The sequence below is a fragment of the Narcine bancroftii genome, chromosome 1 (genome assembly GCF_036971445.1).
Source record: "Narcine bancroftii isolate sNarBan1 chromosome 1, sNarBan1.hap1, whole genome shotgun sequence".
Taxonomy (NCBI): domain Eukaryota; kingdom Metazoa; phylum Chordata; class Chondrichthyes; order Torpediniformes; family Narcinidae; genus Narcine; species Narcine bancroftii.
In genome coordinates, this window is record NC_091469.1 from 450,532,311 (window position 1) to 450,557,373 (window position 25,063).

Here is a 25,063-nt window from a genome sequence, read left to right on the forward strand (position 1 = left end):
TTCACCGAGCTGAAGCACATATCTCTAAATATTTTTTTTCACTATAGTAGCTAAAGAAAATAAGCCTCAATTACTGATTCTTATGTCCATCCATGAAAATTATAGACATCTGGGCTTTTACTATTCTAAAAGCTTTGTAAATAGAGACCTTTATAAGTGGCCAATCAAAGTGGTAGGGGGCTATTAGTGTTCAGTGAGTGGCTGGAAAAATGATGCTGAAGCACGTAATGAAATATCTAAGTAGATTCCAAGGTGCTCCATATACTGTTAGTACATTGTTACAGTACCTCATGCATTAGAATAATTTGACTGACGTGAGCTGTATTATTGAAGACTCACATAGTTCATCAACATCAGCAAATGTATAATTGCATTAAATTACTTGTAACATTCATACTTCCAGTTTGGAGTCTTCCGCTCCAGTCCCTGCTGTGAGGGCTATTATCAGAGAAGGCTAATTTGGGGTAGGTAAACAATGAAATACATTCACACAATAGCAATATCTCCATTGAAATAGGCCAGGTGTCTTGCAGTTACAGGTCATGCCCAAGTCGCTCTATTTCCTCAATGAGGAAATCAATGTCTTCTTGTGCGGCCGCTGGGTTTGAGATGACCATGCGGAAGAAATTAACTTTGTCACCTTGGGGCTGGTAACTTACCATCGTGGTTCCGAATGTCATCATTCTAGTTTTAATCTGTGGAGCCACCTAAGAAAGAAAAGCAGACGTTAGAGTTTCCCTTATATTTGGAGTTATTATTAGAAGTTATTTGGAGCTATTATTTGAGTTGATTTGCAGAAATGAGGGGGTTAACCTATGAGGAGAGATTGAGTCATCTCGACTGTACTCACTGGTATTTAGAAGAATGAGAGGAGATGTGATAGAAATATATAAAAATATGGAAGGCATAGATAAGATAAGAGGTAGGTAAGAGGGCTCTATTGGAGGGGGAGACCAGAACAGGGAACATCCTCAATATTCAGGGTAGTAAATTTCGGAAGGTGATGAGGAGGAATTTCTTTTCCCAGAGGGTGGTGAATCTATGGAATTCACTGCCCATTGAAGCAGAGGAGGCTGCCTCAGTAAATATATTTAAGACAAGGTTGCATAGATTTTTACATAGTAGGTGAATTAAGGGATATGGGGAAAAGACAGGTAGGTGGAAATGAGCCTATTATCAGATCGGCCATTCAATGGCTATTGAATGGTGGAATAGGCTTGACCAGTCAGATGTGCTTCTCCTGCTTCTATTTCTTATATTCTTAGTATTGGAACAAATTTAAAAATATAACAAATAGGAGGACGAGCAGGTCTTTTGGCTTCTTCAGTCTGTTCCCCCATTTCCTAACATTGTAGTTGTGCTAATATTAGCTTTAACTCTAGTTTCCTGGAGCAACACACAAAATGCTGGAGGAATTCAATAGGTCAGGCAGCATCCATGGAAGGCAAAAGATAATCAAAGTTTCTGGATAAAATCTTTCATCACGAATAGCAATAATTAGGCTGTAGCCTGAATAAGAGGGTGAGGGGTGGGAGGGGGAGGAGCACAGGTTGGCAGGTGGGGGGGGGGAGGTGGGAATGAAATGGAAAAAAAAGCTCAGAAGGTAACCTGAGAAGAGGCCGAGGAAGGAAAGGCAGAGGAAGATTCACTGTGTTCGGAGGAAGGAAGGGAGCTGGGGAAGGAAGGTAGGTAGTGTGGGTAAGGAGAAAGAGAAGTAAAGGAGGAGGAATGGGGCATGAGAGAAAGGTGAAAGCTGAGGGTAGGGGGAGTTGTGGGTTGGTTGGTGGAGACGACAAGACAGGAGGTTACAGGATGTTGGTGTAGCAGTTAGCGCAACGCCTCTACAGCACCAGCGATTGGGTCTGGGGTTCGAGTCCTGCATTCTCTGTAAGGAGTTTGTGTCTGCATGGGTTTTCCCCGGGGATTCTGGTTTCCTCCCACCGTTCAAAAACATACCGGGGGTTGTAGGTTAATAGGTGTAAATTGAGCAGCATGGACTCATGGGCCGAACTGGCCTACTACCAGGCTGTATGTCTTAATTTAATTTAATTTAATGTTGCTTGCCAAGACAAACTACAAGGTGCAGTTCCTCCAAATTGCACGCAACCCTGACCTGGCAGTGCAGTTGCCAGGGACAGACATGTAGGTATGGAACTAGGAAATGGAACTGTTTTCTCTAACATCCACCCCTCGCCTTGCTTTCCTTATCTCTTTGCCCCTTTCCTCCTTCTCCTTTCTTTCTGGTAATGATTATGTATTTTTCAATCACTCAGATATATGTCATGATTCATCTATCACTATGTAACTAATGTAAATGGTGCTCTATAAATTAGTTGGTTTATTGTGTGACAGAATATATAGAGGTGTTTGGGAGAGAAATTGGGAAAGATTTGTTAGAGCAGGTCACTTTAAAACACAGAATTTTTGCAGTGCTCACAGACTTCAATGATAACCATATAACCGTTTACGGAGCGGAAACAGGCCATGTCGGCCCTTCAAGTCCACACTGGTTCAATAGAAGAACCCCACTAGCTCAACCCTCCTGTTCTCCGCCCATAACCCTCTAACCCCCTCACCTCCATGTACACATCCAACCTTCTCTTAAATGACAGAAGGGACTCTGCAACAATTATCTCATTCGGAAGATCATTCCATTCTGCCACCACTCGCTGAAGGAGAAAAAAACCTGCTGGAGGAGAACAGTGGGTTGAGCAGCACCAAAAAGAGAAAAGGAATGGGCAACGTTTCAGGTCAGAACCACTCATCAAGACACACTTCTTGATTATAGGTTCAAGTCAAAGATCTCAATCATTTGTTTTCTCCCACTGATACTGAACTCCTCCAGCAGGTTTGTTTCCCCAGAAGGCCTTCTTATCTTACAATCCTGCAGTATGCACAAGAACCCCACCTGCATCAAGTGAAAATCTTATCAATTTCTACCAGAACAAAAAAAGTCCAAAAAATCACACAAACTTAGACCTCAAGAATACACCAACTTTTAAAGCTACCTGAAATATTCACTCCTAGCCTCTTCAGATCTTCCTGATAAGCTTTCATAGTAGACTAGTGTTTGCAAAAAGAAACAATTTAGCAGCATACAGCAGCAACTTTGGCTGAAAAACAGTTTGCTGTCTGGAAGAGCATGTGATCTTCGCAGGTAGAGGCAGAACAGCTTTGTTTTCAGAGTTGGAGGGGGTGAGAGAGAGGAGAGAGACACGGACTTCAGTTCCAGAGGAACAAGCTGGCAAGCTTTGGAAGACTGCCTGATCAAAGGAGAGGACTAGCTGTCTGGTGTTTCCCTTGGAATAGGTGAAACAGAAAGGAACTCTGTGGTGACATGAAAGAAAGAGGTTATAATCTGAAGGTTTTGTCAGCAAGACTGGAGTGGCTGATTAAAAAGGAATCAGTTGTGGATGTCCTGGAATGAGAAAAACTCTCTCTCCGAAAACCAACAAGAACACTCCTGAGTGGTAACCATTTACCTGTTAAGCACCAAATCCTGGTGAACTTTATTAATGCTAACTTCTGTGGACAGTACAAGAATTGCCTGCAATCAGTGAGATTGGATTGTGAACCAAAGAAGCTTTCTAAACTTATATTCATATAGCACACACATATGCTTAGAATTAGAGGGGGGTTAAGTAGGTTAAATAAGTCAATAGAGTCAAGTTAAAGTTTGATTCTGTTTTCATGTTCAAAGATAATTAAAAGCAACTTTTGTTTAAGTAACCCTTTGTATTGGTGCATATCTATTGCTGCTGGGTTTTGGGGTCCTCTGGACTCGTAATAATTGCAATTGAGGAGAGAATGTGATTTGAGAATAGCATACTACTTCCTAATGTTCCTGGACAGTATGTGAACATGAAGCCAAGAAGTAGGAATTACTAGAAACAATAAAATACAGGAAGCCCTCAGTTTAAAGAGCTATGTGAGGTTCATCTGTCATTATGTTCATGTTCATTATTGTATCACAGCACCTTCACAAGCCCGTTAGCCTAACTTTTCCACGCTGACCAAGTTTTATACCCACTCTAGTCACATTTTTCTACATTCAGCCCATACCCTCTACCTTGCCTAGTCTTTTAATTGTACCCGCCTCTACCACTTCCTATGGCAGTTCATTCCATATGCCCAGTACTGTATTTTCATGCAGATTATGTGCGTGTTATATGCTTTTTTCACAAACTGGGTAATCCACCATGCCTTATCTGGATTCTACACCAAAACGTTTTTGCATGTTGAATATAAAATTGAACTTATTTGAGCATCAACTGGTTCTAAATTAAAATGTATGTTTTATCGCTTGAATGGAAAAGGTGCTGTAGTCAAAAACTATATAATAAGTAAAATGCTGGACAACATGTTGAAGTCAAAAAATAAACCATATAACATCTGAAATAACAAGTAAAATAATGATGTTATTTATTCTTGTTGTTCATTATCATCTGTAAACTCTTTGAATTCTTCAAAGTCGGGTTGTTCACTGTCTTCATTAAAGTATGTTAGGGTAGCCTGCAACCGTTCTTCCATTACTGTAGTCGGTACTGGCATCTCATTGCTGTTACTGTTTTTGTCATCAGTGGTGGAATCTCCATCATCAGTATACACCCTGCTGGCTTTTCCGAATCCACTGATGTTTTCTTATCCCACGCTCTGGCAACCCATTTGCAAACTTCAGTTAGGTTGTTCTTTTCAAGTGCCCCAGTGGGGTGACATAGACATAGAAGATATGAGCAGGAGTAGGTCATTCGACCCTTCGAGCCTGCTCCGCCATTCAACGAGATCATGGCTGATCTTAAAGTTCATTACCCTGTCCCCGCCTTCTCTCCAAACTCATAAGAGCCGCCTGCATCCATTCTGATCTGATGAACATTGTGAATGGATGATTAACAGCAATATGGAGTGTCTGCAGTTTACATGTCAACCCAGCAGAATTACTGCAATGTCGACACCAACAGAATTGATTGTCTTTTGGGTTAAATTCTCTTTGTGGGCTGCCATGGAATTGAATATAAGTAACAATTTCTTTCAGCTAATAGTCTTGCTTTCATCTGAATGGTGACTGTAGATGCAGCCTGATTTTGTTCTCTTCAACTAAGAACCCACTCCTTCAAGTCAGATTCTAACTAGTGCCATTGAGCTTGGGGCCAGAACATGCGTATTTTCATGGATTCATCTTTTCAAGTCCATCTTTCTCTTTCCTTCATTCACAAATGGATGATTCTCCAACCTTGAACAGTCTTGCTGTTGCTCTGTTGCCAGCTTATTCTGCTCTCATGACTACTTTCAGTTTCAAGTTAGCGGTGTAAGGTTTGGGTTTCATTCCTTGCATTGTCAAAACTACTGGTACTCTAGATCTGAAAGGTAATGTGTGCGAGGGCCTTTTATACTGATTAGGCTAGATCAAATACAGGTGATAGTTATACAGGCTGTTAATGTTATCTTCACATGAGACTTCATCCCTAACATCGAAGTACTCGAGATGGCAAAGGCAGACAGCATCGAATCCACGCTGCTGAAGATCCAACTGCGCTGGGTAGGTCACGTCTCCAGAATGGAGGTCCATCGCCTTCCCAAGATGGTGTTATATGGCGAGCTCTCCACGGGCCACCGTGACAGAGATGCACCAAAGAAGAGGTACAAAGATTGCCTAAAGAAATCTCTTGGTGCCTGCCACATTGACCACCGCCAGTGGGCTGATCTCGCCTCAAACCGTGCATCTTGGCGCCTCACAGTTCGGCGGGCAGCAACCTCCTTTGAAGAAGACTGCAGAGCCCACCTCACTGACAAAAGACAAAGGAGAAAAAACCCAACACCCAACCCCAACCGACCAATTTTCCCTTGCAACCGCTGCAACCGTGTCTGCCTGTCCCGCATCGGACTTGTCAGCCACAAACGAGCCTGCAGCTGACGTGGACATTACCCCTCCATAAATCTTCGTCCGCGAAGCCAAGCCAAAGAAGAATAAGATAGGACATGTTTTGAAGATGCTGGACAGAACCAACTAATACTACCCTCATGCATTATATGCATGTGTGTAGTATACAAGAAATGCTTTTTTACATAATTTATGATTTTTTTGCGCATTATGAAGAGGATGTAAGGACATCATCCTCTGTATGCAAAAGGTACACCTCTAATCCCTTTTAAATCTTTCTCTTTTCAACTCAAATCTATGTGCTTTAGATTTAGAGTTCCTGACGTTGGGACAAAACTATGATTATTTACCTTATCTATGTATGATTTTATAAACCCTTATAATGGCAGTCCCCCATGTTCCAAGAAGCCTAACCAGTCTCTTCCAATAGTTCAAGCCCAGCTGTCCTGGTAAAATTTTTGTGTATCTTTTCTAGCTTAATGACATATTTCTCGCAGCTGGGTAACCAGATCTGTACACAATACACAAAGTGTGGTCTCACCAGTATCTTCTATAGTTGTACCATGTTTCCCCTTCTGTCCTCAATGCCCTGAATGATGAAGACAAACTTTCCAAATGCTTTCTTCACCCTGACTGCTTGCCACTTTCATGGAACTATGTATCTGTACCCCTAAGATTCTCCATTCTTATGACAGAATTGTGGAAAGGAGTATCATTCAGACGAGTTCAAAGTTATTCTAATGTGAAGATCTAGTCTAGTCAATATGGTCATTGTCGGAGTAAGCTGAGTCAGAGCGGTAAAGCTTTAGCTCAACAGGTTTCGGTGAGAAAAGATTAGAGGTGAGGAATAGTTGGAATTGAAGTCAGAAAGAGCCACCCTATTGGAAGAACAAAAAATATTCAGTAGGTAGGCAAAGGGAATGGCAGGTTTTAGATAGCATATTTTTTTAACTCCGGTAATAGACAATGGGAATGGCAGCCAAGTCAGGGGAATGCTCCTCTTGCAAAATGTGTGTCGTCAGGGAAGCCAGCAGTATCCTGATGACTTCATCTGTGAGGTACATCCAGCTGCAGCTCCTGATAAGCCATGTTAAGGAATTGAAGCTGGAGTTGGATGAACTCCGAATCATTTGGGAGGCAGAGGGGTTAATAGACAGGAGTTACAGGGACACTATCACATCTAGGAGCCAGGAGGAGGGTAGATGGGTGACAGTCAGGAAAGGAAAAGGGAACAGGCAGGTAGTACAGAACACCCCCTGTGGTAGTCCCCCTCATTAACAAGCATACCATTTTGTTGGGGTGAAATGACCTACCAGGGACAAGCCATGGAGATCATGTCTCTGGCATGGAGTCTTGTCCTGTGGCTAAGGAGAAGAGGCAAGCTGTAGTGATAGGGGATTTCATAGTTAGGAAGACAGATAAGAGGTTCTGTGGAAGAGATTGAGTATATTGGATGATATGTTGCCTCCCTGATGCTAGGGTTTGAGATATCTCAGATTGAGTTAACAGCATTCTCAGAAGGGAGGGTGAGCAGCAAGATGTCATGGTCCATGTAGAGACCAATAATATTGGTAGGAGGCTGAGGAGGTCGTGCAAGAAGAGTTCAAGGAGTTAGGCGCTAGGTTGAAGGACTGGACCTCCAGGGTAGTGCTCTCAGGATTGTTACCCATTCCAAGTGCTAGTGAGGTTAGAAATAAGAGGATAATGCAGCTTAATACCATAGCTAAAGACATGGTGCAGGAAGGAGGGCTTCAGGTTTCTGGATCATTGGGCTCTCCTCCAGGGAAAGTGGGACCTATTCTGATGGGATGGTTTGCATCTGGACTGGAAGGGGAGGAGTGGCATTGCTCATCAGGGAAAATATCACAGCAGTTCTCAGGCAGGACAGACCAGAGGGCCTGTCTACTGATGCTATATGAGTGGAGCTGAGGAACGGGAAAGGTATGACCACACTCATGGGGTTGTATTATAGACTGCCCAATAGTCATTGAGCATTGGAGGAGCAAATCTGCAGAGAGATAGCAGACAGCTGCAGGAAACATAAGGTTGTGATTGTATGAGATTATTACTTTCCACATACTGACTGGGACTGTAAAAGGAATGGTTGTCTTGGAGTTCGTCAAATGTGTGCAGGAAAATTTTCTAAATTAAATATATAGAGGAACCAACTAGAGAGATGGCAATACTGGATCTCCTATTGGGGAATGAGACAGGACAGATGACAGAAGAATGTGTAGGGGAACATTTTGGTTCCAGTGATCATAATGTCATAAGTTTAAAGTTAATTATGGAGAAAGATAGGTCTGGGCCTTGGGTTGAGATTCTAAATTGGAGAAAGGCCAATTTTGAGGAAATGAGAAAGGATCTGGAATACGTTGATTGGGATAAATTGTTTTCAGGCAAGGATATGCGAGGTAAGTGGAGGACCTTCAAAGGTGAAATTTTGAAAGCAGAGAGTTTGTATATTCATGTCAGGATCAAAGGCAAAGTTAGAAGGCATAGAGAACCTTGGTTTTCAAGAGATATTGGGCATCAGATTCAGAAGAAGAAAGAGGCGTATAGCAGGTATGGGCGACATGGAGCTAATGAGCTACTTGAGGAGTATAACTAATGCAAGAAAACTCTCAAGAAAGAAATCAGGAAGGCTAAAAGAAGACATGAGGTTGCTTTGGCAGACAATGTGAAGGAAAATCCTAAGGATTACTACTGGTGTATTAAGAGCAAAAAGGACGAAATTGGTCCCCTTGAAGGTCAGAGTGGTCGGCTTTGTTTGGCGCCAAAAGAGATGCGAGAGGTCTTAAAAGTTTTTTTCCACAAAAATTCACTCAGGAAAAAGGCACAGAGTCAATGGAATGTAAGGAAAACAAGCAGTAAGTCATGGAACCTATACAGCAGGGGCGTGCAACCTAAGGCCTGTGGGCCGGATGTAGCCCATGATCCAAATTTATCCTGCCTGCAACCCAATGCAGAAATATCATGTTCACCCGGCCCGCCGATACAAGAAGTATCTTGGTGTTTGGGGAGAAAACACAGGGTGTAATTCTCAGCCTTTGGAACATTGTTCTTTTCATTCTTAGTAAGGATGGTGAGTGAATAAATATTCTGCCAAACTTAGTCTCTAGTGATCTTCTCATGTTAAAGTTGCATGGAGCTCTTTCCACTCCAGAGTAATGTGAGAAGGGGAGCGTATTACAGCAGAATATTTTTGTTTAAATGGGGTTCTGTCAGCCTTGCCACTCTCGCATGCTCACAGACATTTCGTCCCCGAATATCAGGCTGCTGCTCAAGTCTGCAGTGCCTTGTGCTCAAACAGCCGGACTCAAGTTACGTGTGTGCATACAGCAGCAGCCACCACTTGCTCCTGCTGGCAAAAATATACATGGTTGGGGGGCAGAATGTTAACACACTGATGGGAGGCATGGAGGAAAGTTTTGAAAAGGCAAATGTCATCGTCAAAGCTATTTCCCACCCCCGCACCCCAGAAATCTGGCTCAAAATGTAAAGGAGTTTCTTGGGAGTTTTTCAAGTCTGCTGTGTTGTGTGTGTTCAGCAGTCTGACTCTATCTGCCACTGGCATTACTTGTTCTTTGAAGGATTACCTTCCCTGTCACTTAAAAATCTTTGTTTGCCATTTCTCAATGAACTGATTGACTATGTTGGTCAATAAAGGGGCAGCAAGGTTGGTGCAATGCCTTTACAGTGGCAGCGATCAGGACCAGATCTTGGTTCGAATCCCATGCTCTCTATAAGGAGTTTGTACATTCTCTCTGTGTCTGCTTGTACTTTCTCTGGGGCCTCCAGTTTCCTTCCATTCCTCAAACACATATTGGGGTGCAATTTGGGTGACATGGACTCGTAGGGCCAATTTGGCCTGTTACTATGCAAAATGTCTAATTTAATTTAACAAAACAAATTGTTACGGCATGTTCTCAGTGAGGCTACCCTCTGTTCACCAAACCTATATACCTGACATGGTCCAGGATTTAAAGATCTATCAATCGACTTGAGGACATTTTTTTTATAGATACACAGTAATTATTTCATTCATGGTAGCATCAGTGCAGTGCCCACCCCTGTTTAACCACTGACACACCATCTGGTCCATGCATGGTAAATGGTTGCCTACCCCTGCTATACAGATTTAAGAGGAGGAAGTGGTTTCTGTCTTAAAGCAAATAAGGGTGAATAAATCCCCAGGGCATGATAAGATATTCCCTTGGACCTTGAGGGAAGCTAGTATAGAAGTTGCAGGGGCTCTGGAAGAAATATTTAAAATTGTCTTAGCCATGGGTGTGGTGCCAGAGGACTGGAAGGTAGCTCACATTGTTCTGTTGTTTAAAAAAGGCTCCAAAGGTAATGCTGGAAATTATAGGCTGGTGAGCCTGATGTCAGTAGTAGGTAAATTATTGGGAGGTGTTCTAAGAGATTGGATATGCAATTATTTGGATAGCCATGGATTGATTAGGGAGAGTCCACATGGCTTGTGCGTGGTAGGTTCTGTTTAACCAATGTTATAGATTTTTTCGAGGAGGTTACCAGGAAAGTTGATGAAGGAAAGGCTGTGAATGTTGTCTACATAGACTTTAGTAAGTCCTTTGACAAGGTCCCTTATGGGAGGTTGGTCAGGAAGGTTCAGACGCTAGGTATTCATGATGAAGTAGTGAACTTGATTCAACAAAGGCTAGACAGGAGAAGCCAGAGAATAGTGGTGGATGGTTGCTTCTCAGATTGGAGGCCTGTGACTAGAGGTGTGATTCAGGGATCGGTGCTGGGAACATTCCTGGTTGTCATCTATATCAATGACCTAGATGATAATGTGGTAAATTGGATCAGCAAGTTTGCAGATGACACTAAGATTGGTGGCATTGTGGACAATGAAGGTGTTTTTCAAAGTTTTCAGAGAGATCTGGACAGCTGTAAAAATGGGCTGAAAAATGGCAGATGGAATTTAATGCAGACAAGTTGCATTTTAAAAGGACAAACCAAGAAAGGACACTGAGGAGTGTGGTAGAACAGAGGATTCTGGGAATACAAATACATAATTCCCTGAAAGGGGCATCACAGGTGGATAGTGTTGTAAAGAGAGTTTTTGGTATATTGGCTTATTTAAATCAACATATTGAATTGAAGAGTTGTGATGTTATGTTGAAGATGTATAAGTCATTGGTGAGGCCAAATTTGGAGCATTGTGTGCAGTTTTCAACATGTAACTACAGGAAATATATCAATAAGATAGAAAGAGTGCAGAGAAGATTTATTAGGTTGTTGCCCAAACTTCAGGAACTGAGTTATAGGGAAAGGTTCCATGGAGCATAAAAAAATGAGGGGAGATTTGATAGAGGTATTTAAAATTATGAGTGGGATAGACAGCATAAATGTAGATAGGCTTTTTCCACTGAGGATATGAGATACAAACCAAAGGATACTGGTTAAGAGTGAAAGGAAAAATGTTTTGGGGGAACTTCTTCACATGGATACCCCTTTTACACAGCAATCGCACTTAATTGGCATATGAATGACCTGTCTTTAAAGCCAGCTCGGGCTGTTCACACTGAATGTAGAAAATCTGGGTCAGTATGCCTTTTAGACATGAGCCAATGTGAAATGCATTGGTTCTGATACTACCTACCTTGGGAGGTAATACACGGGGTGAAAATGACCCCACATCCCATGAATGTTGCGTTTACACAGGTAAGTGAAGCGATCAAAATGCGGTTAATTTCTGTCTTTTTACAGCTGTGTAAAAAGGGTAAAGAAGTGGTGGGAGCGTGGAACTAGCTGCCAATTGAAGTGGTGAATGTGGGCTCAATTTTAACATTTAAGAAGAATTTGGACAGGTACATGGATGGAACGGACTGGATGAAGGTCAGTGGGACTAGGTAAAAAATGTTTCATCTCAGACTAGAGGGGCTGAAGAGGCCTGTTTCTGGGCTGTAATGTTCTATGGTTCTATGTATATTTAAAAATCACATAAGAAATGTACAATAAAGATAGGACACTAAGAGCGCAAAGACAGAATGATTTTGGAGTGTGAATTCCTTCAGGTGGATAAGGTGTTAAAAAGCAAATACTTGGGACACTTTGGTTTTTAACTGAAGCATATGATGTGTCCGCGAAGCCAAGCCAAAGAAAAGAAAAGAATGATGTAGATAGACAAGGTTAAACCAAATTATACAGAATATTAATTCGGACACTTGTTCTGGTAACCAGAGTACTAGAAGCATGTGTCTACACTACAGAAACTATAGAGTAGTTTACAGGAAACAGATAATAACTGTGACAGACTGGGCAGACAGAAGTTCTCACTCTAGATTTTTTTCACTCCAGAGTCCAGTGGTGATTTGGAACAGCATCAAGATAAAGAGTGTGCTTGGTTGTGGCATCTTGTTGCTGGTCTCCTTGGCCCACTGAAGAATGGGAGGTAGACATTTCGTCATGTAAAGTGCAGCACCAGTTTCCACTGGAAAGAATGATAGGATGGAAAGGCAAGCTTCCTCCATTCTTGTGGGCATAAACCACCCCTCTTCTGTTGTGGCAAATATTTCCCAACAGTTAGAAGTTAGGGAGATCAACTTAGGTCAATAACTTTGTATTAGGGTAATGATGCACTGCAATGTTAACTTTCAGATAAGTTAGGAAAATGAAGCTCCTCCACTCACTCAGGTTAACATGACAGATCTAGTGGCACCACATTGCAGTGGTATCTACTGTTCTGCCTGATTTGCCTTCTTCAGACAAATCAGGTTAGCATGACACTATTACAGCACAAACAGCCTGGGTTCGAATCCTGCATTGTCTGGAGGGAGTTTGCACATTCTCCCGATGTCTGTGTGGGGTTTTCTCCAGTGCTGGAGTTTTCTCTCAAACTCCAAAATGGTTAGGGATGGAGGTTAATTGGGTGTAAATGGGTGGCATAAATTTTAATGGCTGGAATTGACTTCTATTGTATTAAGAATAAAATGTAAAAAAAAATCTGTTTTAGTTCTTACTAGCTGTGCAAATTTATGAGTCCATTTATCATGTTGTTCAAGTGACTATATTTCTAAAGTTCATCTTGGTTTCAAATGACTTTAGGATGACTTGAAAGTGGGCTATTATTTGTCTATCCACCTTTCTTTCTGTCTTTCTCTTTCTAAGCCTCTCCTCTAGATTTCTTCCAGCAGATCTCACCATGTCCATTTGAAAACCTGTATATCGTCTCCCTCTGACCCAAGCCAGCAGGAAAACTATCAGCTCACTCAACTTATGGGAGTGTGGAGAGTTCAAGTGTAAAATGAGTCTCATCTGTGCTTGAGTGTTAGATGTGCAGGAGTTTGATTAAAACCAATAGCAGACTAGTTCCATTTTAGTTAAAGCATGACATTTTTGGTCTAATTGTTGATTAACACAATTGAGCTAGTCAGGGATCTTAAAACAGGTGCGCAGGTCATACCTGGAAGAAGGGCTCAGGCCTGAAATGTTGGTTATGTATCTCCACCTCCTATGGACGCTTTGAGACCTGCTGAGTTCCTCCAGCATTCTGTATTTTGACTGCAGGTTAAGTATGATGTTTATACCTGTTGATTGTCCCATCCGAGCTGAATGATAGTTACATCAAGGATGTTTCGATAGGATGATACTTTTTCAGCCACTGCAATATTGGTGATCCCACATTATTTGTTCCAACTTGCTGGGATGATGTGTACAATGTACAATGATCTTAATGGATAATCTTTTTCCTCACATTTACATAAAAGGAGGCTGGCTTAGACTTCATTTTATTCCGTAAACCATAAGCCCTAAATATCAAGGTAAGTAAAAAGTGGCTTACTTTCATGAGCAAACTCCTTCTTTCTTCATTATCAGGTAGGTGTCGAATACTATGAGGCAAATACCAGAAACAGACATTTGTGTGTTGTGGCTGAAGAGAAAGAGTACAATAATTACCATTTGTTTAGAAAGAGAGCAAATGATTTTAGCACTCATTAATGCATTCACCCCACATTACATGATGTTTAAATGATTTGCCTTTAAATGGTTTCATACAGCTTCCCATGTACCAATGAAATGCTTGCAGAGTGAAAAGATTTCTGCGTGTTATGGGATATAAAACAATGACCATGCTTGATTCCTCTATGGATAATGGATCTATGGATAAAGCTGCAATGTGGGTGGCAAGCCCACCGGCGCTACGGCAGTTCTACACTCCTTTCTTCAATGGGCCTTTGACTTCTGCATCTCATGTTGCCCCGTGGAAATCTGGCCTGTACTGCTGATCAGAGGTGCCGGTACTCCAGCTCTCCACCTCGACCACTCAATTCCATATCGAGATCAGTGTCAACTCTGGATCGTCATAACTGAAGAATAGGGCGCTTTTCACATCAAATCTCTCAGCATAAAAGTTGGCACACAATTAATTACCCATTCATTAACTACAGTTAACTACAGTTTAAATCTTTTGTTTATTTTACTATGAACATACATAAAACAAAGAACCTTACAGCTCAATACAGGCCCTTCAGCCCATGATGTTGTGCTGACCTATATAAACCTACTCCAGAGCAAACTAATCCTTTCCTACCCTTTATGTTTGTTACATCCATGTGCCTATCTGAGAGTCTTTTAAATGTCCCTATTGTACCAGCTTTCTCCACCAACACACCTTGCAATGCATTCCAGGCACCAGCACTCCCCGTATAATTTTCCTTTATTTTTCTTTATATTTGTTATTAATTATTGGCCAGTAATTTAATGCATTTGAACTCAACATATACTTTTAAATATTTTAAAAATCATTTAAAGTGCTTTCATATGAATTTGAACATCAAGGACATTTAAAAGCAGTGAAAAGTCCTTTGATGAGAGTGAGCTGTCAAAGATCATTCCAAGAGACTGCAAATGCTGTAAACTGGAACAAAAACAAACCACTGGATGGGTGATTCAGCATCTGTGGAGGGAAAGGAATGGTTGATGCAGGGTCTCAACCCAAAATGTTGCCCACTCCTTTGCCTGCACAGATGTTGCTCAACCCACCAAGTTCCTCCAGTGGTTTATTTCTTTGCTGCCATCAGATGGTTCTGCGGGAAGGCCTGAAGATTCATCATCACTCCTGCCCTGTTGTGCATCACAAGAGGCCTGTGGATTGACAGTCTCCAATACAATGGTTTCACAGGTGATGCATCAGGTAGGTGCAGCCTTGGGTTTTCCAGACTGGTAGAATGTGAGGCCATTGAAATGCAATAACTCTCTCCGTTCCTCCCTCTGGGTTTGAACCAATTCATGCTCTGATTCATATTCTGGTTGTTGTGACTGTCATTGTCTTGTTCCAACTTTTAATCTCACTTCATGATGATTGGCACTTGCTTAATTTCTTCCTTTTATGCATGTCTAACCTGTTTTTAAAATTGGACAGTTCCAAACCAGGAATTGTGAGAATGTACTGCAGGCAGCTTCCCTGGTGGGCAGTTCTTTCAAGTCAAAACAATTTACTTCCTCTCCAGTTCTCTGGCCTCAAGGAAGTCAAAGAAGCAGCCACTGATGGGGCAGATGGACAATTTGGAGCTTCTTTGTGTTTCTGATGGTTAGACCCATGTTTGCAAGACCATCACAATGATCTACTCCTTTGTGTTCAGCCATGCAGTTGGTGGGAATGCTGCACATTTTAAAGAAGGATCTGACGACATCTTTGAATAATTTCTTTTGTCCACTTGGCTATTTTCTTGTCTTGAAGGAGCCTGGATTGGAATATCTGTGAATGGAATCATGTCAGGCATTGTGGCCTGCTCATTAGTCACACATAGACTAAATATTACTCTGTGATGATGACTAAATGGGTAGCATCTCTAGTGCCTGGGTACTTGCTGTACGTAGTTCATGGCTCAAAACCTTGTGGAAGGGTGGAAATTACTACTACCTTATTCGAGCATCAGGCTTAAGGACTTCATCTTCAAATTTTCCTCCTCAGCTGACCAATCAGTCTGCCCTGGCACAATGAGCAGGATTGCAAATTTCATCGTCAACTTCTTCCTTCACAGAAGGTTGGCTCCTAAAGTGGTCAATGTTTTTCGGGCATTATTGTGGTGGTGTACAACAGGGGCAGGTTAGTAAAGGACCATGAAAGGCTTGTATACTTCAGTGCATTAGTCAATAATTTCTTAAAGCCCAGCATCTGAACTTGTAAGCATTATCCGAGTCCTGCAGCCTGACTCAATTACTGAAATCAAAATGCTCTTGGTTCTAGAATGGAAGTGATGTAGGTTGAACAGTTTCTTATTTAACCTGTCAATCAGCCACACTTCAGCGGAAGCTTGTTTAAGGGGAAATATTGTGCTGAGGAAGTATGAGAAAAGTGTTGGGATGATAATGCAGGCTTGCTTTGCATCAGTAGACCCAGAGATTCAATCTCTCATATATCCCTTGTTTAAGACCAGGCTTGCATGCCATTTATGTGGCAATACATAGGGAGGATTGGAAGGAAGCGGTCTGATGGAGTATAAGTGGAAATTTTAGAGCAAATGGTGGGCAATAGGGAGAAGAACATCAGGAATATAAAGAATCAGGACTCACTAGTGTAATGTCTTAATAGAGCCTCAAATTGTGCCTTGCATTCCAATAAGCAATTCCTCTCTTTTTGAATTGATATTCAGTAAGTTTAAGTGCGGGAGGTGTAAACGTTTACCATTTATATTGAAATTTTACATAATGGAAGACAGCAGTGTTTGATTCATAATTCAACAATGAATATTTAGAACTATTTTCACGCATACTGTCATGTACAGTGATTTTGCTTTACTTGGCATCGTCTCGTATCAAATTAAAATGTCTGATGCAGTAATCTCATCCTTCCACCTTTCAGAGGCCAATCAGTAGAATCAGATGACTGTGAAACAGCTCTGTGAAGTTTGTTGCTTGGAAAGAGCAGGCAGATTTTCAAAATCAGGGGTAGCCCAATGAGAGCAACATCAACTTGGAGGCAATAGGGAGCTGGTGAAGTGGTGAAGGGGATTGAGAAAGTTGAAAGTGGCTCAGCAGCAGAAATAATAGACCATTTAGCATAACCATAAAATAAACATTTTGGTTACTACAATATAATAAAACATTGCTTGGGATCCATGTGTGAGCTGAACTTTTCATGAGGCAAACTGTATTTACCAATATTTGCTGTTCTCCATTAGTTAGTTTGTTTTTTTAAAAGATGATCTTTTGTACCACCTTAGAAATACAAGTTTAACATACTTTCCCATCAAGCACCATTTCAAATCCATCTCTGTTTTTTATTTTATTGTATAAGTAGTCAGAAAGGTCCAAACACTTGTCAATCTGTGCCTCGAAACCTAAGGTACCCTGTAAAACAAAAGGTGAAGTTAACTTTGCAATCAGTCAACCATGATGTGAAGATATCTTCAAACCTCTGCTTCCATGATTTTCTGAAATGGTCATTCAGTTCTGGTATCTATCTTCTGTCAAGTGTATTGGAGAGAAAACAGAGCAGAAAGCTGAACAAGCTTTCACCAGAACAGAACCAATTTCACTTAGAAAAGGAGGAGGAGGCTCTTGTTAAATAAAGCAAATGGGCCTTTCCTCATTCAACCCTAAACCCTAGTAATGTCAGGTAGAATTCCAAACTCTGACAGGTTCTAGCCAGAGCTGATCACAATTCAACAGAAATACTGTATTTCTGCTCTATCACGTTATCACATTTTACCTGCCCCTGAAATTCATTTTCTTAAAGTCTATTAGAGTGACTTGCTGAACCATAAACCTCTTGACTATTGCAGAAGTGCATGCTTCATCTGAACGTGTAAGAAGTCATTTGAAATTAGACTTTACCATTATCATTCAAAACAGTCTAGACTGGACAGCTATTATATTCATGTAATTAACACTTTTTATCTGTTTAGCAGTATTGATGAATCAGGGCTCCAATATCCTTTACACCCATGCAGGAGTCCTGGCATAAATATTTAAAATGTCTTTAGCCATGGGTGATGTGCTGTAGGATTGTTCAAAAAAAAGCTCCAAACTAACCCAGCAAATTATAGGTCGGTGAACCTGATGTCAATATTAGGTTAATTATTGGAGAGTGTACCAAGAGATCGAATATACAAGTATTTGGAAAGCTGGGGAATGATTAGGGATAGATATCATGACTTTGTTTGTGGTAGGTCATGTTTAACCTAACATAAGGTTTTTTGAGGAGGTTAACATGGAAGTTGATGAAGGAAAGGCTGTGGATATTATCTACATGGATTTTATTAAGACCTTTGTCAAGGTTCCACATGGGAGATTGGTCAGGAAGATTCAGGCACTCTATATTAATGCTGAAGTAGTCAATCATTCAACATTGGCTATAACAGAGAAGCCAGAGAGTGATAGTGGATGATTGCTTCTCAGACTGGAGGCCTGTGACTACTGGTGAATGAGCCTCAGGGATCAGTGCTGAGACCATTGTTGTTTCCCATCTACATCTGGATGTGGTAAATTGGATCAGCAAGTTTGCAGATGACACCATTGTGGACAGCGAGGAAGGATTTCAAAGCTTGCAGAGGGACCTGGACCAGCTGGAAAAATGGGTTGCAAAATGGAAGATGGAATTTAATGCAGACAAGTGTGAGGTGTTGCATTTTGAAAGGACAAACCGATGTAGGACATACATAATAAATAGTAGGACACTGAGGAGTGCGGTAGCACAGAGGGATCTGGGAATACAGATACATAATTCCCTGAAAGTGGTGTCACACTAAGTCATCATATATGTTTTTAAAGGCCGAATATAAGTATGTTTCTTCAATGCAATAGCTCTAATTTGTTCTCAAATAAATGTATTATCAATGCAAAACATGAATTGAATTGCTTACCTTAGCTCTCCACATCAGCCACAATTTAAAAATATCCACATGCCGTCCACACTGTAATGCTTTATCTCCTGTGTCATAGGACAGATCATACTGTTTGTCAGGTTGGAAGAGGTAGCAGGCATTCATCTGATTACAATTCTGTAGCAGTCCCTGCAAAAGATTCAGACAATTGAGAAAATATAAGTATTATCTAGTAAAGATTGCAAAGTAAATTAAAATCCACCAAATGTCCTTGAATTTTGGTCTAAAAATTTCCTCAGAAAATGAAACTGAAAGTAAATAACACTTTTCCACCTCTGTCTTCTACTGCCAAGGTCACTTAGAATACCATCCACCAAGAATCCATGCATCCTAATTTCTGAATCAGCTGACAATCAGGGACCATGTGGAATGTCTTATTGAGACAATATCTGCTGGCCTAACCTCATCAATTACCTTTGAAAATGTACGAATCTTGGGAGAGGTCTCTCTGGATGATAGTGTAGATTTATACACTCAGAGTTGTTTGGCACAAAATGGGACCATTGGCTGACCATGATGCCGACCTATGCTAATCCAATTTGTGCATATTAATTCTGTATCCTAAGTACACATCCAAATGTATTTGAATCAATGTGCGACATGGCCTTCTCCTGCTTCAGTTTCTTATCTTTATAAATCTTTGCTACACAAGTTCTTTCCTCTAAACCAATGGTTATCAACCTTTTTCTTCCAATCACATCCTACTTTAAGTAATCCCTATGCCATCAGTGCTCTGTGATTAGTAAGGGATTGCTTAAGGTATTATGTGAATGGGAAGGGAAGATTGAGAACCACTGCTCTAGACCCAATTGTTACTAAAATATTTTGCTTGAGAAAAATTGTCATTGGGGCCATTTCCTTTAAAGTTATGAAACCGTGCACATAACTAGAGTCAATTAGAACAATTAAAACAGTGGTTTTCAAACATTTTCTTTCCACTCACATCCCACCTTAAGCAATCCCTTACTAATCACAGAGCACCTACGGCATAGGGAATACTTAAAGTGGGATGTGAGTGGAGAGAAAAAGGTTGAGAACCACTGCTCTAAACAACAATTCAGAATTCTCTGCATAACATTTGGGGCAGGCATATATCTAAAAAAATGACAGAAAAAGGGGAAGAATCTGTTAATGTGCCAGCTATATAGTTTCTTCACTCTCATGGTAAAACCATACAAAATAAGTGTGCATTAAGGTAAAACCCCAGCCTAATGTATGTGCAAAATAGTGCAAAAGGAACATAATTTCAACAGCGATCTGAGTCATGGCTGAGGACAACTGGATGGATTGGGATGGGGAGATTGGGAGATGAAGAGCAGTAACAAAAGGGAATGTGAAAAGTCAAGGAAGGAGGAAGATGAATTGAAGAAAGATAATGAATGTTCAAGAAAAGGAAAAGGAAAGAAAGGAAAATATAAAATAACCATGGGAAGAAAATTGGTTTGAGCATTGCAAAAAGGACAATCAAATGTAAAATTTTACTTTTGAACTGAATGAGGATTACCTCGATTGAAATCGAGCATAGTTGGATACAGGATTGAACAATTCCATTTACAGAATGTTTTCATATTTACAATTTAGAGGAAAAAGAAAGAAGCAAATTTGCACATTAAAAACAAATCTCGCCCCATTTATTCCCACCAAATAATATCCCCAAGCACATTCACCAGCAGAGAATGAATACAAATCAGCAGTAATTAAATTTTAATTAGCTTATTCTGTTAAGACAACAATGAAATTATCTACATAGGATCAAAGCCCACAAGATCATCTTACAAAGTGAGAGAGAGAGAGAGAGAGAGAGATTGCATGGAGATGGGAGGTAGAGATGAGACTTCAGGAGGTTTCTTTTCAATATGTCTTCTTTGGCTTGGCTTCGCGGACGAAGATTTATGGAGGGGTAATGTCCACATCAACTGCAGGCTCGTTTGTGGCTGACAAGTCCGATGCGGGACAGGCGGACACGGTTGCAGCGGTTGCAAGGGAAAATTGGTCGGTTGGGGTTGGGTGTTGGGTTTTTCCTCCTTTGTCTTTTGTCAGTGAGGTGGGCTCTGCGGTCTTCTTCAAAGGAGGTTGCTGCCCGCCGAACTCTGAGGCGCCAAGATGCACAGTTGGAGGCGAGATCAGCCCACTGGCGGTGGTCAATGTGGCAGGCACCAAGAGATTTCTTTAAGCAGTCCTTGTACCTCTTCTTTGGTGGACCTCTGTCTCGGTAGCCAGTGGAGAGCTCGCCATACAACACGATCTAGGGAAGGCGATGGACTTCCATTCTGGAAACGTGACCTACCCAGCGCAGTTGGATCTTCAGCAGCGTGGATTCGATGCCGTCGGCCTCTGCCATCTCGAGTACTTTGATGTTGGCCATGAAGTCGCTCCAATGAATGTTGAGGATGGAGCGGAGACAACGCTGGTGGAAGCGTTCTAGGAGCCGTAGGTGATGCCGGTAGAGGACCCATGATTTGGAGCCGTACAGGAGTGTGGGTATGACAATGGCTCTGTATACGCTAATCTTTGTGAGGTTTTTCAGTTGGTTGTTTTTCTAGAATCTTTTGTGTAGTCTTCAATATGTAGATGAGAAGCAAATCCTAATGAGGGGAAAATGATCCTTAATGTGATTCAGCACCTATCTAATTCCTCCCCTGGAAACCCATTTCATAGACCCAACCTGTGTGAAGAACTTGCTCCTCAAAAAGTCCCTTTAAATCTTGCTCCTCTGATGGTTGGACATATTTATTAATGTATGGGTAGCAACAAGCTCCAGAAGGCCACAGATGAAATATATGGACACCTGGTAGATACAACTAAATGTTCTGTTAATAGAGTCAGACATGCAATGTATTTCCACCTGGGTCACTGAGTACAGAAAGAGGCAAAGAATCCAGGTTAATTTTCTTCTGGATGATCTGGGTGTTTAGAGGTCAATATTGATGCCTTTCCCACCATTTTGTGCAATATCATTAATGGCCACAGAGAGCTCAGAAAAATAGTATTAAAAAATACAGTTGCACAAACAATTACAGCAAAGAAGCCAGCCACCTCGGCCCCTCTAGTCTGTGCCAAACCATTTTTTGCCCCTAGTAACTCACTATGAATGAATTTGCAAAATAAAAAAAAATAGTCCATACCTCTTCCCTGACAAGTAGAGCCGAACATTGTAAGGGAACTCCCATCATCTTGTGTGGATTCCAAGTAACAGAATTCCCCCTGGAAATAAAAATATCTATGACTAGAGCAAATATATACCATTTAAGAGCTTCCTCGACACCTGAAAAGCAGTTAGAAATTTAAGTATGAAGTAGAGACTGATGGTACTTTCCCTTACAACCTTTGAATGATCTTGTTTAACAGCCTCACTGAAGTGGTTTCCTATCTGGAAAATCCAAATAAAGTCCAAATGATACAGTGGTTGAGCGCAATGTACAAATACGTTGTAGAAACTCAGCAGGTTGTCATGCAGCATCCATAGGAAGTAAATGGTAATCAATATTTTGGGTCTGGGCCCTTCATCAGGTGCCTGAATAAAAATGTGGGGAGGAGCACAGATGAACGGGTAGGTGGATACCGATGGGAGGGTAGAAGTGAAAGAAGCTGAGAAGTAATGGTGAGAGAGGGCAGAAAGTTAGAAGGAAAGGAGAGGCTGGGGAGCTGCAGGAATGGAAGACAGGGAAAGATCGAGTAATGGGGGAGGGAGTTAACGAAAATTGGAGAAGGTGATGTTGGAGACTAGCAAGATAGAATATAAGGTGTTATTTCACCAATTTGTCGTTGGCCTTGGTTTGACAGTGCATGAGGGCACGCACAGGCATGTTGGAGTGCGAATGGTGCATGGAATTAAAATGGAAAGACATTGATGTTTTAACCCAATGTTTTCTTGTATTAATTTGCTTCCCTAGGTGTTCCTTTAAACTCCCACCAACACTGCAGTGGAGGATTGCCAGCACTCTGGTGCCGACTGTCTGACAAAATGTGTGGCAAAACTAATCACCAGGTGAGGAAAAGTGGTGACATGATTCATTACCTCTCAGCTCCACTTAACTTCCAGCGATGTTTCCTGGACATCAGCAAACCACCACCCCAGGCTGCCTGCATTAAGATAAAGTACATAGTGCATCAAGGTAATCCCAACTTTCCACAACAGTTAATACAAATGAAGCAATCTGCTGATGGGCTGAACTGGATATTGAGGAGAGAGATCACTATTTACTTAACTAACAAGAAGAAGAAAAAAAATGTTGCACATCCTGGAAATCTGATTTCCAGCAGATCAAATGGCATCTGTGGGTGAAGAAACATCGTTAATATTTTTTTGTGAATGGCCCATCAATCTGGAATATTAACTTGGCTTCTCCCTCCATAGATTCTGTCTGACCTGCTGTGTTTTTTTCATTTTATTTTACCAGTTAGTAAACATTTGCCTTTGATAATTAATAACTCAAAATACTACAGTTTGACTTTTTAATCAGACGTATTGAGTTTCATGGCTGTTCAATGGAAGCATTCACTCCCAGATATTAATCCTGCTCTCTGAAGAATTAACATGTGAAGACTTGGTTAGTGCTCTGATCCTACTGGAATGAGCAGATGAGATGAAAATTCAAAAGGAAGGTGGTTTATGTCGTCAGGCTCACTTACATCCACATGCATCCAGATCCTGTACTTGTGACATATATCAGCAATGGCTGCAAGAGGGTCAAAGGCACCATACACAGTGGTGCCAGCTGTGGCATTCACAAAGAATGGTACAAAGCCCTAAACAGAACAGAAAATCCTGATTAGAGAGGCACATAGGAAGGAACCAAAGTCGTCAAATAAAGCTTACAGCAAATACAAATATGGCATGATGGTACTATATTTAAACTATCAGAGTCAGATTTTATTGTCATGAACAAGCCATGAAATTCGGTGTTTTGTGGCACCATCACAGTGTAAACATTCATATTATAACCATCTTACAACATCACTATAAAAAGTGCACAAAAAGTGAGGCAGCATCTTTGGTTCATTGATTATTCAGGAATCGGATGGCAGCGGGGAAGAAGCTGTCCTTGTGCCATTGAATGCTCATCTTTAGGCTCCTCTATCTTTTTCCTGAAGAGGATGTGGCCTGGATGGTGGGGGATAGAGGTTGCTTTTTTAAGACATCACCTCATGTCGATGTCCTTGATGGAGTGAAGTCTGGTGCCTGTGATATCACAACCCTCTGGAGTTTATTCTTGTCCTGAGAGTTTGTGCCTCACCACCAGACAGTGATGCAACCAGCCAGAATGCTCTCCAAAGTACACCTGTAGAAGTTTATGACAGTCTTTGGTGACATACTGATTCTTCTCAGACACCTCACAGAGTATAGCCGCTGGTGAGCCTTCTTTCTTTTTAAAATAATTTTATTGATTTTAATAAAGAACATACAAATAAAAAGGATACAATTCAATAAGGTAGTATGGACAGTTACATAAACTAAATAAGATATTCCGTATGTCACCAACATACATAAATTATAAATCATATCCATAATTCATATTCTAAAGGGTACATACTTTTTTTTGAAAAAAAATCTAATAATATAAAAAATAGGGAAGAAAATAGTAGAGGAGAAAATCTCAAACCCCTTACCTAACAACATTGCTAGATTCTACTAGTATTAAAATAAAAATGAAGGTAAAAAAAAAGTGAAAATAAGGAACATGGAAATGATACAAGTCAAATTGTTTAATTACATTCGAGTATAATTATAAAGTAAGATAGTGAGTCATAAATGATCCCCATAACTCTGGAATCTTAAATATGAATTACGAATCCATGTTCAAAGAAGACATGATGTCATGAGTAGGTGGGGCAGCATCCTTCCATTTAAATAAAATTGCATGCCTTGCCAAAAGAGATGGAAAAGAAGTAGCACAACTCTGAACCAGAGACAAAGAAGAATCACTCCCTCCTGTTGTACTGAAGAGGGCCACCAAAGATTGGGTATTCAATCTATATTGAAAATGTTTGATAAAGTATGGAAAGTCCAGAGTGTATGAATTAAATGACGCTTCTCTGTCCTTACACCTGTCACACCAGGAGTCATATCAGAATAAAAGTGAGACAATTTAGCCTTAGACAAATGCACTCTATGTACTACTTTGAGTTGTAATAGACGATGCTGAGCATGTAACAAAGAGCTATTAACCAACTTAAGGACTGTGTCCCAATCCACATCTGATATAGTCCAATTTAAATCCTGTTCCCAAGCACTTTTGATTTTAACTAATGAAGTCTGATCTTAAACAACTATTTCTCATAAGTAATAGATATTAAACCTTTACAAGAAGGCATTAAAGCTAAAAAA

At 40.9% G+C, this 25,063-nt stretch overlaps 1 protein-coding gene across 1 annotated transcript in view; it reads right to left on the bottom strand.

Annotated features, from left to right (window-relative positions):
* Positions 1-533: 533 nt before the first annotated feature.
* gad2 (glutamate decarboxylase 2) overlaps positions 534-25,063 on the bottom strand; it is an 83,531-nt gene continuing 59,001 nt past the window's right edge. The window contains exons 7-13 of the mRNA XM_069932071.1: positions 23,368-23,484; positions 22,754-22,818; positions 21,861-21,939; positions 18,715-18,864; positions 17,093-17,200; positions 13,689-13,778; positions 534-707 (exon numbers count right to left, since the gene is read on the bottom strand). Coding sequence (XP_069788172.1) covers positions 534-707; positions 13,689-13,778; positions 17,093-17,200; positions 18,715-18,864; positions 21,861-21,939; positions 22,754-22,818; positions 23,368-23,484 — 783 coding nt within the window. The remainder of the gene's footprint in view (positions 708-13,688; positions 13,779-17,092; positions 17,201-18,714; positions 18,865-21,860; positions 21,940-22,753; positions 22,819-23,367; positions 23,485-25,063) is intronic.